The sequence below is a fragment of the Phacochoerus africanus genome, chromosome 15 (assembly GCF_016906955.1).
Source record: "Phacochoerus africanus isolate WHEZ1 chromosome 15, ROS_Pafr_v1, whole genome shotgun sequence".
Taxonomy (NCBI): domain Eukaryota; kingdom Metazoa; phylum Chordata; class Mammalia; order Artiodactyla; family Suidae; genus Phacochoerus; species Phacochoerus africanus.
Window position 1 is genome coordinate 31,839,511 of NC_062558.1, and position 14,802 is coordinate 31,854,312.

Sequence of the window (14,802 nt, forward strand, 5' to 3'; positions counted from 1 at the left end):
CAGCCTGGGAACTTCCATATGCTGCAGGTGCAGCCCTAAAAAGACCAAAAAAAAAAATTTTTTTTTTTAATCTTATTTTCACTGTTAAATTTTTCTAGGCGTTCTCGTTGTGGCTCAATGGGAAAAAAACCTTAGAGAGTGTCCATGAGGATGCAGGTTCAATCCCTGGCCTTGCTCAGTGGGTTAAGAATCCAGCGTTGCCACAAGCTATGGTGTAGGTTGCAGGTGCAGCTCAGATCTGGTATTTCTGTGGCTGTGACCTAGGCCAGCACTGCAGCTCCAATTCAACGCCTAGCCCAGGAACTTCCATATGCTGCTGGTGCAGCTATAAAAAGAAAAAGTTAAATGAAAAAATTTTTTAAGTTTGAAAAATAAATTTTACTAGGAGTTCCTGTCGTGGCGCAATAGTTAACGAATCCGACTAGGAACCATGAGGTTGCGGGTTCGATCCCTGGCCTTGCTTAGTGGGTTAAGGATCCGGCGTTGCTGTGAGCTGTGGTGTAGGTTGCAGACTCTGCTCGGATCCTGCATTGCTGTGGCTCTGGCTACAGCTCAGATTCGACCCCTAGTCTGGGAATCTCCACATGCCGTGGGAGCGGCCCTAGAAAAGGCAAAAAGACAAAAAATAAATAAATTTTTCTAGAACACTCAGTCTTTGAATAGGCCTTTAAGTAATGCTTCTGAATGACATTGAAAGGGCATGCCATCATCTTCTTGGCTTTATCTCCAGGTTTTAGATAATGGTGTTGTGTTTTTGTTTTTAGCATTGGAAATTGTTTCTGTTTTAATACAGTTGAACCCTCTGAATCTTTATCGTGCCAAATTCAAATTCATATTAATTTTCAGATACACACACATCCCATAACTCTGTGTAGTTGAAACCCAAATTTAGGATGAACAGACGGGTTTAAAGCAGATGGGGGTGTTTTCTCAAGCAGAGAGCATCTATCTTGTCTTGAGTTTCTTAAGTAGATGGAGGATGTTAACTGAGCTATCCAAGTTCTCCTTACCTGGAACCAAAAAAGGTTGGATGAATCTGCTAAAAACTAGTTGTCAGCTAAAAGCTGATTGGAGAAGAGAAAGGGAATTTACTGTTACCTGTTTGGTTTTCAAATTATGTAAACTTAGCCTGTAAGCTTCACTCTTCAGAAGACTCTCTATATCCATGAAAGTAAAGCAGTCTGTGAAATCGTAATCTTTAAAAAAAAAAAAAGTTACTTTCAAAGTTGTGGCAGCAAATCAGACTTCAGGCTAAAACAGAGTCCATAATTAAATTTTTTTGTTCTTATATTTTCCCTTAAATGATTTGATTTAAAATGTTCTATTGGGAGTTCCCGTCATGGTGCAGTGGTTAACAAATCCAACTAGGAACCATGAGGTTACGGGTTCGGTCCCTGGCCTTGCTCAGTGGGTTAACGATCCGGCGTTGCCGTGAGCTGTGGTGTAGGTTGCAGACGCGGCTCGGATCCCACGTTGCTGTGGCCCTGGCGTAGGCCTGTGGCTACAGCTCCGATTCGACCCCTAGCCTGGGAACCTCCATATGCTGTGGGAGCAGCCCAAAGAAATAGCAAAAAGACCAAAAAAAAAAAAAGTTCTATTGAAGAAACAGCTTGCCTCTTTGTTCCGTTCTACTGTGGCAAGAGAAAGCTGATGCTAATCAGTATTCTACAGGAGGTTTCTTGCAGTGGATTGCATAACTGCCCTTGAATTAGGGATACTTTCATCATGCAGTGTCTAAATGGTTCACTTGCTCACAGTCTAAAATGCTCATGTGCATTCAGATTTAATTGGTGTGAGTTAGAATTCTGAATTTCTTAGAATACTTTGGAGTCTGATATAGACCCAAAGGGTTTCTGTTTTATAAACAGTATCATTAAAGCATGGTAAATAATAATAATAGTACCAACTTGCTTTGATAAGGCTTAGCGCAGTTAATTTGTTTCATGTATGACTATTTGAATCATGGTAATCCTGCTCAAGAGGTTAGAAAACTTAGGCTTTGAGAAGTTGTGATAATGCCTGAGAGTCATATAACTTTTCATAGAAAGGTAAAGTTGAATAATCTAATAGGAAAGATTGATCGATCTGGTTCTCTCTCTTCCGCTTAATAATTGTTTAACCTCAAGCACATCCGTTAACCTCTCCAGTTCTTTTGTTTCTCCTTCTGTAAAATGTCAAACATCTTTGGAAAGGGCTCACTGCCAAGCGTCCTTTATTAGGTGTTGTATCTGTTAGAAAAAAAGATTGTAGGGGTTGTTGATTTTGCTGCATGTGACCTTGGACATGAATCTTTTCCTCATTTGACACACTGATTATGTAAACTAGAACCTTTTTTCAGGAGTCATTGCAATTTTAAATCCCATTATATATTTTTATTTTAAAAAGAAACGTATTGTCTTAATACTTAGGTTCAGTTCCAAAGTTGATTTAGTTTTGAGTATACTTTTGAAATGAAGCTTTGGGACTTTAAAAGTATATGCTATATGATAAGCAAATCTTGTGAGTCAAAATAAATTATTTTTTTCTTTTTTTTTTTTTTTTGTTGTTGTTGTTGTTGCTATTTCTTGGGCCGCTCCCGCGGCATATGGAGGTTCCCGGGCTAGGGGTCGAATCGGAGCTGTAGCCACCAGCCTACGCCAGGGCCACAGCAACGCGGGATTGGAGCCGAGTCTGCAACCTACACCACAGCTCACGGCAACGCCGGATCGTTAACCCACTGAGCAAGGCCAGGGACCGAACCCGCAACCTCATGGTTCCTAGTCGGATTCGTTAACCACTGTGCCATGACGGGAACTCCCAAAATAAATTATTTTAAAATAAAGAGAAGGTGTTTCCATTGTGGCTCAGTGGATTAAGAACCCGGCTAGCATCCATGAGGATGCAGGTTCAACTGCTGGCCTCACTCAGTGGTTGTGGATCCTGTGTTGCCGTGAGCTGCTGTGTAGATGTGGCTTGGATATGGTGTTGCTGTGGCTGTGGTGTAGGCTGGGAGCTGCAGTTCCAATTTGACCCCTAGCCTGGGAACTTCCATATGCTTCAGGTGTGGCCCTAAAAAGCAAAACAAAATAAAGATGAACAAATTTTCAAAAAAAAAAAAAAAAAAGGAGTTCCCATTGTGGCGCAGTGGAAACAATCCAACTAGTATCCATGAGGTTTCGGGTTCGGTCCCTGGCCTTGGTCAGTGGGTTAAGGATCTGGCATTGCCATGAACTGTGGTATAGGTTGCAGATACGACTTGGATCTGGCAGCTGAAGCTACAATTGAACCCCTAGCCTGGGAACTTCCATATGCCGCACCAGTGGCCCTAAAAAAAAAAGGATGAACGGATTTTCTTACCATGAGTCAGAGTGGTTTTAGTTTCTTTTTTCTTTAAGGGAAGGTTTACAGTTTAAATTTGTGAAGAAAACACAAACCTAAGTCTTGGTCTTCCAAGCTGGACTTCTGAATTATAATTGGAAAGCAGACCAAGGGGGAAAAAACAGAAGCCTCATCTTTAAGAAACTAGCTCCTGTCACTTTATTATTCTGTAAAATTAAGAATTCTTTCCCAAGCATGCTTCCATCTGTATTGTCTTGGTAACATCAGCTCATTCAGCTCTCTGCAAGCTCCTTACTGTATATGTGTAGTTGCACAGCTCCCTAAAAAGTAAGCTGTTCAACCATAATGAAAATAAATGAGAAAGGAGTAGAGAAGCAATGTGTCTTATTTTACTTTAGAAATGTTTATGCAGCTCTGAAATGTGAGTTTATTCTTCCCAGGCTTTTACTCTTAGCTTTAAGGCAGGAATACCTATATCATGTTTTCAGCCAGACATTTGAAATTTGGAATACTGAGCATTCTAAAGAGTTGCTGCTGAGTCTTTGGAATTGGCTGACCCAGAGTCCTTGTAACTGGGGTTTCACGTGGGTTCTCTCTGTCTGGTGTCATTGCTACTGCTTATTTGTTCAGCACCTCAGTGATACTGTTTCTCAGACTTGAGGTGGATGGGCAGGCGATCTTAATGGTGTCTAGTTGGACCAAGGGACAGTATTAGTCATGCTGAGCTTCAGTTAATAAGTTTTATTAAAATTGGGAGTTCCCTATCATATGATCCAGCAGTCCCACTCCTGGGCATCTATCCGGAGAAAACCGTAAAGCTGCATGTGCCCCAATGTTGATAACAGCACTGTTTACAATAGCCAGGATGTAGAAGCAGCCTAAATGTCCATCAGCAGAGGAATGAATAAAGATGTGGTACATATATACAGTGGAATGTTACTCAGCCATAAAAAAAGAATGAAGTAATGCCATTTGCAGCAACATGAATGGACCTAGAGATTATAATTCTAAGTCACATAGTGAAAGACAAATCACGTAATATCACTTATAAGTGGAATCTTTTTTTAAAAAGGATACAAATGAACTTATTTGCAGAATAAAAACAGACTCACAGACTTTGAAAACAAACTTACGGTTACCAAAGGATGGTTGGGGAGGGATGGACTGGGGGTTTGGGATTGGCATAGACACACTGTGGCATATATGGCTAATGGAGACCTGCTCTATAGCACAGGGAGTTCTGTCCAATATTCTGTGGTCTATGTAGGAAAAGAATCTGAAAAAGAATGGATATGTGTACATTTATAACTAAATTACTTTCTCATACAGCAGAAATTATTACAACATTGTAAATCAACTACAATAAAACTTTAAATGGAAAAAGAAAATTGAAAGTTCCCTTGTGGCACAGCGTGTTAAGGATCTGGTGTTGTCACAGCTGTGGCACAGCTTTGACCCCTGGCCCAAGATGCTGCATGTGCAGCCAAAAGAAAATTTGATTAAAATTGATATCTTGGGGGGGGGGTTAATAGATGCATACTTGCATGTGGAGTGGATAAGCAATGAGATCCTACTGTATAGCACAGGGAACTATTTCTAGTCACTTGTGATGGAACATGATGGAGGATAATGTGAGAAAAAGAATATATACACATACACACATATGACTGGGTCACTTTGCTGTACAGTAGAAATTGACAAAACATGGTAAATCAACTATAATGGAAAAAATAAAAATAACTTTTTAAAAGGGGGGGGAATGAGTTCCCATTGTGGCTCAGCAGTAACCCAACTAGTATCTGTGAGGATCTGGGTTCGATCCCTGGCCTTACTCAGTGGGCTAGGGATCCAGCATTGCTGTGAGCTATGGCGTAGGTCACAGATGTGGCTTGGATCTGGTGTGGCTGTGGCGTAGGCTGGTAGCTGTAGCTCCGATTCAACCCCTAGCCTGGGAACTTCCATATGCTGATGTGGGTGCAGCCCTAAAAAGACTAAACAAAAAAAAGATATCTTGGGAGTTTCCTGGTGGCTCAGCAGATTAAGGATTTGGTGTTGTCACTGCTGTGTCTCTGGATACAGCTGTGGCATGGGTTTGATCCCTGGCCCAGGAACTTCCACATGCCATGGGCACAGCCAAAAAAAAAACAGATAATAATTTGCTATCTTAAATAAGAAAGGGTTTTTATCTTAGCAAAGGTTGTATTTTTTCCTAGCACTTTTTAAAAATACTTTTTAAACACTTAGGCCTTTTTTTTTCTTCCTGTAGATGTTCATTCTGGACAAAGTTGAAGGTGATACTTGTTCCCTGAATGAGTTTACCATAACTGGATCAACATATGCTCCTATTGGAGAAGTGTGAGTAAACCCTTGTCTTTTCAAGTAGGATTTCTTCTTGTTCTTTATTGATACCCGTGGTGGAAGAATTTCACCCAGTCTTTCTGGTCTTTACTGATTGACACCTAATATAGATACATTCTGCTACCATCTCCAGAATCAGCTTTCTAAGAGCCATCACTCTTCTTTTGAATACTTGTCAGTATATTGTCCACAGTAGCCTATTAATATTGAATAATTAAATAAAAATCAATAGCAGTGACCACAGTGTGCTCTAAGAGTTTTTTCTGTTGACAGCCATAAAGATGATAAACCAGTAAAGTGTCATCAATATGATGGTCTTGTGGAATTGGCAACAATTTGTGCTCTCTGTAATGACTCTGCTTTGGATTACAATGAGGTAAGGCTCCTCATAAATGAGAAACTAGACCTGGCTGTTCCTGGTTCAAGGGTGTGGTGGGTGGAAGGAAAATCTAGCCTTCCTTCCTCCCTTTCTGAAAGTACAGGTTCCTGATTTTATTTCCCCTTCCCATTCAAGAGCCTATCTCTGTCAGCCAGGGTGACCTACCCAAAGAGAGCTGTGGGAGCCTTTCTTATATTCTCTGACTGAGTATTGCAGTTACTTAACTCAGAGTTGTGATATATGTGATGTTCTCTTCTGTGTGTAGCCTGGTTGCTATAAACAAATAAAACCCAGGATACTTTTTCCTTACAGTATAGAGTATTGATCTTGCTTTTTAAGATGAGTAACATTATATCCTTGAGGACAGGCTGAGACAAAAGAGGGTTGTTTTGATTATGATGATGCTTGTGATATAACAATAAAAAATTTAACCAATAGAAAACCTTTTTTCTCGCTTTTTTAATTATAAATGGATAAATCCTTTGGTTTTTATCAAAAAGTGAGTCAGTCTCCAAAAGAAGCAACATGTAAATTTTAGAATGATAAATAATGACATGGAATTACAAATATGATTTGAGGAGTTCGCATCATGGCTCTGTGGTAATGAACCCAACTCGTATTCATGAGGACGCAGGTTCGATCCCTGGCCTCGCTCAGTGGGTTAAGGATCCAGCATTGCCATGAGCTGTGGTGTAGGTCACAGATGAGGCTGGGATCTGGTGTTGCTGTGCCTCTGGTGTAGGCCGGCAGCTACAGCTCTGATTCAACCCCTAGTCTGGGAACCTCCATATGCTTTGGGTGTGGTTCTTAAAAAAAAAAAAAATACTATTTGAAAGCTCTCTACATTTGAATTAACACTGTGATTAATGGCTTCTTAATAGTTAAGGGAAATGAAAGACCTAATTATTAGAAAAAGGTAAAATGTCCACCTATGCTTTGAGGGGTTTGTTAGTTTGGCCACACCATGCAGCGGCTTGACATGGGATCTCAGTTTCTAGACCAGCGATTGAACCCTGGGCTACAGCAGTGAAAGCGCTGAGTCCTGGCTGCTAGACCACCAGGGGACTCCCTTGAGTTTATTTAATTATTTGTTCCAAATAAGATCATGTGCTCCAGGAGTGGGATAAAAATGGCCCATAGAATAATGATGAAGGATGGATTGTCCCCTCGTAGAAAAAGTCTATTAAAGAAAATTTACTTGCTTTTATTTTCCTTCTTTTGTAATTTCTGTGCTTTAACTAATACAGGCAAAGGGTGTGTATGAAAAAGTTGGAGAAGCTACAGAGACTGCTCTCACTTGCCTGGTAGAGAAGATGAATGTCTTTGATACTGAGTTAAAGGGTCTTTCTAAAATAGAACGAGCAAATGCCTGCAACTCGGTCAGTATTTGAGCTTGGTGTTTTATTCCTGTTGCCCATCACTCATACCATTTATCCTTAGTCCATTCACTCTCTCACTGTCTTAGACAACTTACTACGTTACCTTAGCTCTTCAAACTTGCAATGTCTCCTTTCCCATACTCTCAGATTAAATGACTGGCTGTTTGACCAAAAAAATGAAAGCAGTCAATCAACAGATAATTTCTATATGCAACCTTCCCCCCTGGTGCTGTGAAATGGACTTTTGCTCCTAGCAAAACCCAGCTGCCCCTTGTCTAGTGAGCCCCAACCCTCTCTTGCACTTATCAGTCTCCCCTCTGCTAGACCTTCATTAGAGATGTAATCGTATGTTTTTTATCTGAAACCTTTCTTTTGACTTTAGCCCCTGCTTCTTTTCCTTTGCAGTAGTAGAATTTCTCAGAAGAGCTATGTTTATATATTGTATTGTTTCACTCTTCCCATTTCCTTGAATCTACTCCAGTCAGGCTTTTGCCTTCTCTAGTCTATCAAGACCTCTTGTCAAAGTTGCCCATGACCTTGTGCTAAATGGTCCATTTGCTTATGCCTGCGGACCTACTAGTACATTTAAAGTATACAACGCAAAAGTTGATAGAAATAAAAGGAAAAATAGATGAATTCACAGTGTTGGAGAGTTTAATCTTAATTGATAGAACAAGCAGATGAAAAGATTAGAATATGGAAGAACACTATAAATATACTCAATCTAATCCTTATTTCTGTTATGCTACTTTTAATATGCTTTTCAAAGGCATATGTGACATTCCCTAGAATAGACCATATTTCTTGTCCATGAAGCAGGGCTCAACAAATTACAAAGGATTAAAATCATTCAGACTGTTGCCAACCACAACAGAATTAAACTAGAAATTGGTAACTGATCAATAAGCTTCTATCTGAAGAAAGTAGAAAACCAGCAAATTAAGTATAAGGGAAACAGTAAAGATCAGAAAGCTATTATTAATAATTTTATACCAATAAATTTGACAGCATGGAAGAAATCAAATCCTTTCAGTATCATAGCTTTTTAAGCTGACACAAAAAATGGAATGATCCTGTGTCCATTAAATTAACTGAATCTATAATTAAAAATCTACACCCCCCAAAAAAAATTCTCCAGGTCCAATTCTGCCAACGCTTAAGAAACACCAGTTTTACACAGACGTTGAGAAAGTAGAAAATGAAACCATTTGATGAAGCCAGCATAACCATGATAGCAAAACCTGACATGGATGTGGCAAGAAAAAGAAGTTACAAACTAACATTCTTCATAATATCGAAGTAGGAATTCTCTGCACAACATTTAGCAGATTGAGTCAACAACATGAAAACTTTGATATGTTGTTTTGGAGCGGAATTACCACAGCTACAAGGCCGACTTACTCAGAAGTCAGTCACTGAGCTGACAGTAGTGGAGGGTGCAGGCATGCTGTCAGTTGAGAGAATGCTCCACAGATGTGTGGCCCCTTAGCCAGTTTCCTCCCTCCTGTCAGAGCCCTGAAACCTGGCTTTTTCTTGGGGAGGCAGGTGGACTAGTCTGCTAAGGAGACCCAGGCCTGGAGGTTGACCAGATGGCCAGAGTCTGCCAGCAGATGTTGCAGATTATTGTACTTAAGTCTAGTTGCACCAAGTGTGTGAGGCCACAGAATCTAGTGACAGGCTATTGCAGGACAGATCCAGCATGGCCCCAAGGAGGGTAGCAGCGCCTTGATAGCGACCTCATTCTGGCCGCTGAGACTCAGGCCTAGTGTTTTGCTGACCAGATTGTCCTTTACTGTCATGGTGAGGCCAGCCAAATGGACCTAAGTGATAGCCTCCTAACCAGAATGGTGAGTGATTGCTTAGATGAGAAGCAGCATAAGGGAGTTCCGTCATGGAGAAGTAATGAACCAGACTGGTATCCTTGAGGATGCAGGTTCCATCCCTGGCCTTGGTCAGTGGGTTAGGGACCCAGCATTGCTGTGTTCTGTGGTGCAGGTCCAAGACACGGCTTGGGTCTGGCGTGGCTGTGGCTGTGGCATAGGACAGCCGCTACAGCTGATTCGACCCTTAGCCTGGAACCTCCATATGCCGTGGGAGCAGCCCTAAAAAGAAAGAAAAAAAAGAAGCAGCAACATAAGCAGCCTGCAAACATTGTGTTTACAGTACGTGAAGCTCAGAGTGACAGGTGGTGACACATGGAAGGAAAGTAAAGAAGAGAAGAAGCATGAGGCTGAGAATCAAGCTAAGCAAACTCAGCAGTGGGAATTGCAAAAGCCAGAGAAAATGAGTGAAGGGACTGCTCCTCCAAGCAGGGGCAGAGGAGTCCTAAGGAGAAGGAAAGTCAGGCCCCAAAGTCTGTGCATTCCCGCCCCCACACACTACCACCCTGGAAACTTGCCAGCCCCTTTGCACCGGGATGAATGCCATCTTCATTCAGAGTCACAGGATCCTACAGTGGATCTTTCAGACCTATTCCCACTACCTGCTGCCTCCCAGGCTTGGAGCTTAGATTTCAGCAGAGTTGGGTTCTGCTACACATAGTCTTTTAGTGTCAAACCTGTATGCCCCCTTCTCCAAATGGCTACCAGTACTTGAGGCTTCTCTCTAGCACTTCTTTGTTCCTTAAACAAGGTTTCCTGATAGAAAAGGAGAAATGGGAGGCAAAATCATAGCCTCTCCTAGTTAAGCAAAAGCAAGGCTCATTTCAATCATACGTTTACTTTTCATCCTTCCGGGGTATGGAGGGCAGATTAGGAGGCTGTATGCTTTGTACCGCATGGTACAGGATCTTTCACCGCAGCCCAATTCGTTTCCACAACTAGCCACCTCCTAGCCACGAGAGTCTTGGGCAGGCCCTATGGCATCCTGCTCTGACTTGCATGGTTCCCATGAAACAGGTCCAGGCTTTTTGTTTCACTACAGTTGTTACTAAGCAGAGGGCCAGTCCTCACAAAGCCACATTGTCTGACAGCTCTATTATTAGTGTGACTAAATCCTCCAGAGTCAACCTGAAGATTCGTCTTCACAGAGACTGAGGTTAGAATTGTTTGGTTCTAGCCCCGTAACTGCTCAGTGAAGGGAAACGAGTAGTAACATAGAGCTTAAAAGTGGTACATTAATTATAATGCCCACTGCAAGTAAGGGCAAGACTGCCCCCCACCCCTTTTCAGAGTCTGCAGTCTAAGCATTCTCTTGCTTCATGGCTTCTTTTGTCATATTTCTTTGCCACAACAGCTGAGCAAGGGAATCAGAAATGACTGTCCTTGTGCTCCCTTACTGAAAATTCCCAATTGTGAACTTGTATCAACTCCCACCCCACCCCCACCCCCCAAAGCAAGAACCTCTCATAGTTCAGAGGGGAATAGGGCAGGACCCACTTTTAAGGCCTGGTGGTTGTTTAGATGGGACTGTCGATCCTCACAGTCCTGATACTAGAAGAATTGGCTTTGTTCTTCTCTCCCCTTGGGGGTATCTGGTGCCAAGATCCACACCTTACTCAGAATTTTTAAGCATTCTTTCAGTCTCTATAGAGCCATTGGTACAAATGCTTAATGGAAACTAAGTACTTAACTAAACATCCTAAGTAAGACAGTCTAACAATGTAGAATTCATAGTGATTGTCCTTTTGCTGGCTGGGACAGTTCTGGCTTAGAGGATGGCTTCAATCCACCTGTAACTGCCTATGTTGGATGCTGAAGTTCTTGGGGATTTCTGCAATTATTAAATATGTGTCTGAGTCGGGGGGTGGGCAGTGGATCAGTGTCAAATGCCATGTGATTTCATAAAGGCAGAAAACCGTAGGATCATTTATCAGTGCAGAAAAGGCATCTGATAAAATTTAAACTCAGTTCATGATAAAAACTAGCAAACTTATCTTCAAGTTGATGGTGTGTATACTTGCATACCTACTGGCAACAAAAGAATTTCTCCTCTCTGAGTTCCCATCATGGCTCAGTGGTTAATGAATCCGACTAGGAACCATGAGGTTGCGGGTTTGATCCCTTGCCTTGCTCAGTGGGTTAAGGATCTGGCATTGCCGTGAGCTGTGGTGTAGGTTGCAGACTCAGCTCGGATCTGGCATTGCTGTGGCTGTGGTGTAGGCCAGCGGCTACAGCTCCAATTAGACCCCTAGCCTGGAAACCTCTATATGCCGCAGGAGCGGCCCTAGAAAAGGCAAAAAGACAAAAAATTTCTGCTCAGCATTTCTTTCTGTTCATTGTTGTATTGGCAGTCCTAGTTCATGCAGTAAGGCCAGAAAAAGAAGTCAAAGATATAAAAATTGAAAAGGATAAAATATCTTTATTTTGTAGGTAACATGACTATATACATAGACAGTCCAATAGAATCTGAACCTAAAGGTTAATTCTCAGTCTCGTTTTCCCTGAGCTGTTAATTTATCCTATCAATCTCCCTTCTTGAAAGAGTCCTTCACTTCACTGTCTCCCCCACCCAACCCCACCCTGGGTCACCTCCCTGGCTGGGTCTTCCATATCCCACCAGAGGAGAGGAGGCGCCAGGGCTCAGTCCTCAGCCTCTTCTGTCTGCAGGTACTCCCTTGAACTCTTCTGGTCTCATGGCTTTAAATACTGTCAGTGTGCTAACATCTAATACAGTAGCCACTAGATGTTTAAAACAACTTAGAATATTTCAGTGGTGTTCCTTGTTCCCTTAAGCTAATTCTTAACACAACTGCCAGACCTTGAAACTCTCCATTGTCTTCCTGTTTCACTTGTTAAGGCCAGATGCCTAACAGTGATTTTCAAAATCCTACAACCTTCCCACCCCTTGCCTGCCATTACACCTCTCACCTCTTTCTGGCAAACTCTGTTCCAGCCTTGTTGGCCTGGAGGCTTCCTTGATCACGTCAGGTCACGTCAGCCTGCACTTGTCTTCCCTCTGCTTACGCTCACACATTCCTTCATGTTTTTGCTCAGATACTGCCTTTTTGTCAGTACTTTGTGTAAAATTATAATCTTGACATAATTTTCTCTTCCCAGCCTTATTTAAAATTTTTTCCTGTCCATGGCATTTGTGATCTTTCATATTTTAGTGTCTTTCCCAAACTAGAGCATGAGAATTTGTCTGTTTTTGTTTGTAGTCCATTGCTCTATCCCCAGTGCCTGTCACATAGTAGGTACTTAAAGAATATTTAACAAGTCAGAAATTGTCCTCCAATAATGTTCCATATGTGTTCTTTATAGGTCATTAAACAATTGATGAAAAAGGAATTTACTCTAGAGTTTTCACGTGATAGAAAATCAATGTCAGTTTATTGTACACCAAACAAACCAAGCCGGACATCGATGAGCAAAATGTTTGTAAAGGCAAGTACAGCAGATTGACGTTGAGGTGTTTTTAGCATGATTAGAATCCTTGGTGGGCCAATAAAATCGTTGATCTAAATCTCTCCATTTCTAGGGTGCTCCCGAAGGTGTCATTGACAGGTGTACCCACATTCGAGTTGGAAGTACTAAAGTCCCCATGACTCCTGGCGTCAAACAGAAGATCATGTCTGTCATTCGGGAATGGGGCAGTGGCAGCGACACACTGCGATGCCTGGCTCTGGCCACTCATGACAACCCGATGAGAAGAGAAGAAATGAACCTTGAGGATTCTGCCAACTTTATTAAATACGAGGTTAGCTAATGAAAAGTTTCTTGACCCAGAGCCTGCCTGTTCATTGTGTTTAAACCGCACTCTTTCAGTGAAAGGTCAGATGAGTCTTGCTTTTGCGAAGAAGGGGGTGTGGTTGTTTGTTTTTCTGCAGGCCAAATGCATCACCTTTATAGTTTAGGCTGCTGCTTCAAACATAGATAGGAATACAGACTTTTTACTTTCAAAGTAGAATCATCAAGGCTAAAAACCTGTTTTGCAACTCTCTTGTAAATTAAGGTGTTTTTAAAGTTGAGGTACTTTTAAAACGCTCATTAGTTATTAAAAGTCATATTATCCAAGTGGAGAGAGTCCATCTACTTTTCTGCTCATAGAATTCTTTTATATCAGGTTGTGACTTCTGAAGCCTTGAACAAGGAACAGACTTGAGTACAATGGGCCACTAAGTATGTTCTTTGTTCAGAAGTGTTCTCTATATTTTTTTCCCCTCATTTCAGAATAATTAGCATTATGAAAGCTGAAGAATGATTTGTTAACAAGAATAGTGATTTTTTTTTTTATTTCTGATTTGTTGGAATTAACACTGTTCAGCATTGGATTTGTATCAGTAGTGTGAATTCTATTGTAAGAAAATGCAGAACCTTTGCTCTCCACTCTAGGGAGAAAACCCAAAATTTCCTGTTTTGACATAAGGTGATTCTTTTGCTGTAGACCAATCTGACTTTCGTTGGCTGTGTGGGCATGCTGGACCCTCCAAGAATCGAAGTGGCCTCCTCTGTGAAGCTGTGCCGGCAGGCAGGCATCCGGGTCATTATGATCACAGGCGACAACAAGGGTACCGCTGTGGCCATCTGCCGTCGCATTGGCATCTTCGGGCAGGACGAGGATGTGACGTCAAAGGCTTTTACAGGTCGGGAGTTTGATGAGCTCAATCCTTCAGCCCAGAGAGAAGCCTGCCTGAATGCCCGCTGTTTCGCTCGAGTTGAACCTTCCCACAAGTCTAAAATTGTAGAATTTCTTCAGTCTTTTGATGAGATTACAGCTATGGTGAGTGAATTTAGTCATGTACAGGTAACAAACTGCACAGACAGCAGATTCTAATTCTGACCATGAAATATTTAATAATAGCTCCCACAAATAGGAAATTTTTTTAAAAAATTATGATTTCTATTTTTTCCATTATAGTTGATGTACAGTTTGGGGGTTTTGTTTTTTTTTTTTTTTTCTCTCTTTTTTGGCCACACCAGTGGCTGCATAAGTTACCAGGCCAAGGATTGAACCCCCACCACAGCAGCGACCCAAGCTGCAGTGACAACACCAGATCCTTAACCCACAAGCCACAAGGGAACTCTGAAACTTAATTTTTGTCATGATCTGGGCTGTTTCTCTAGGATTCTGTTGATCAGTAGTTGGCATGCTTTATGTTGCATGCATGGAAGACTCTGGAGCGGTTTAAGACCTAGAAGTCATATGTTTCTGTTTCACTTTTCTAAAAACTGATTGAGGATGTAAGTAGTCTGCATTCTTTACCAGTGTTGGGTGAATGAATTCAGATGCACTGGTGACACGTGTCTTTATCCTTAAGAGCTGCCTGTTGATGAAGTATTTACTGTATTCTTCCCCGCATGTACGATTTTCCACCTGGACCTGTTAACATTGTGTTATATTTGCTTTCTGATACTTATCTAGGAAACTCTATGCTATTTAAAACAAGGGGTTTTTTTGTTTGTTTGTTTTCTGCTTTTTAGGGCCACA

General features: G+C 41.5%; 1 protein-coding gene across 2 annotated transcripts in view; it reads left to right on the plus strand.

Annotated features, from left to right (window-relative positions):
• ATP2A2 (ATPase sarcoplasmic/endoplasmic reticulum Ca2+ transporting 2) overlaps nt 1-14,802 on the plus strand; it is a 71,262-nt gene that overhangs the window by 48,267 nt on the left and 8,193 nt on the right. For both annotated transcript variants that reach the window (XM_047761756.1, XM_047761757.1), the window contains exons 9-14: nt 5,585-5,673; nt 5,950-6,052; nt 7,303-7,434; nt 12,636-12,758; nt 12,853-13,071; nt 13,759-14,094. In XM_047761756.1, the coding sequence (XP_047617712.1) occupies nt 5,585-5,673; nt 5,950-6,052; nt 7,303-7,434; nt 12,636-12,758; nt 12,853-13,071; nt 13,759-14,094 (1,002 nt within the window). The remainder of the gene's footprint in view (nt 1-5,584; nt 5,674-5,949; nt 6,053-7,302; nt 7,435-12,635; nt 12,759-12,852; nt 13,072-13,758; nt 14,095-14,802) is intronic.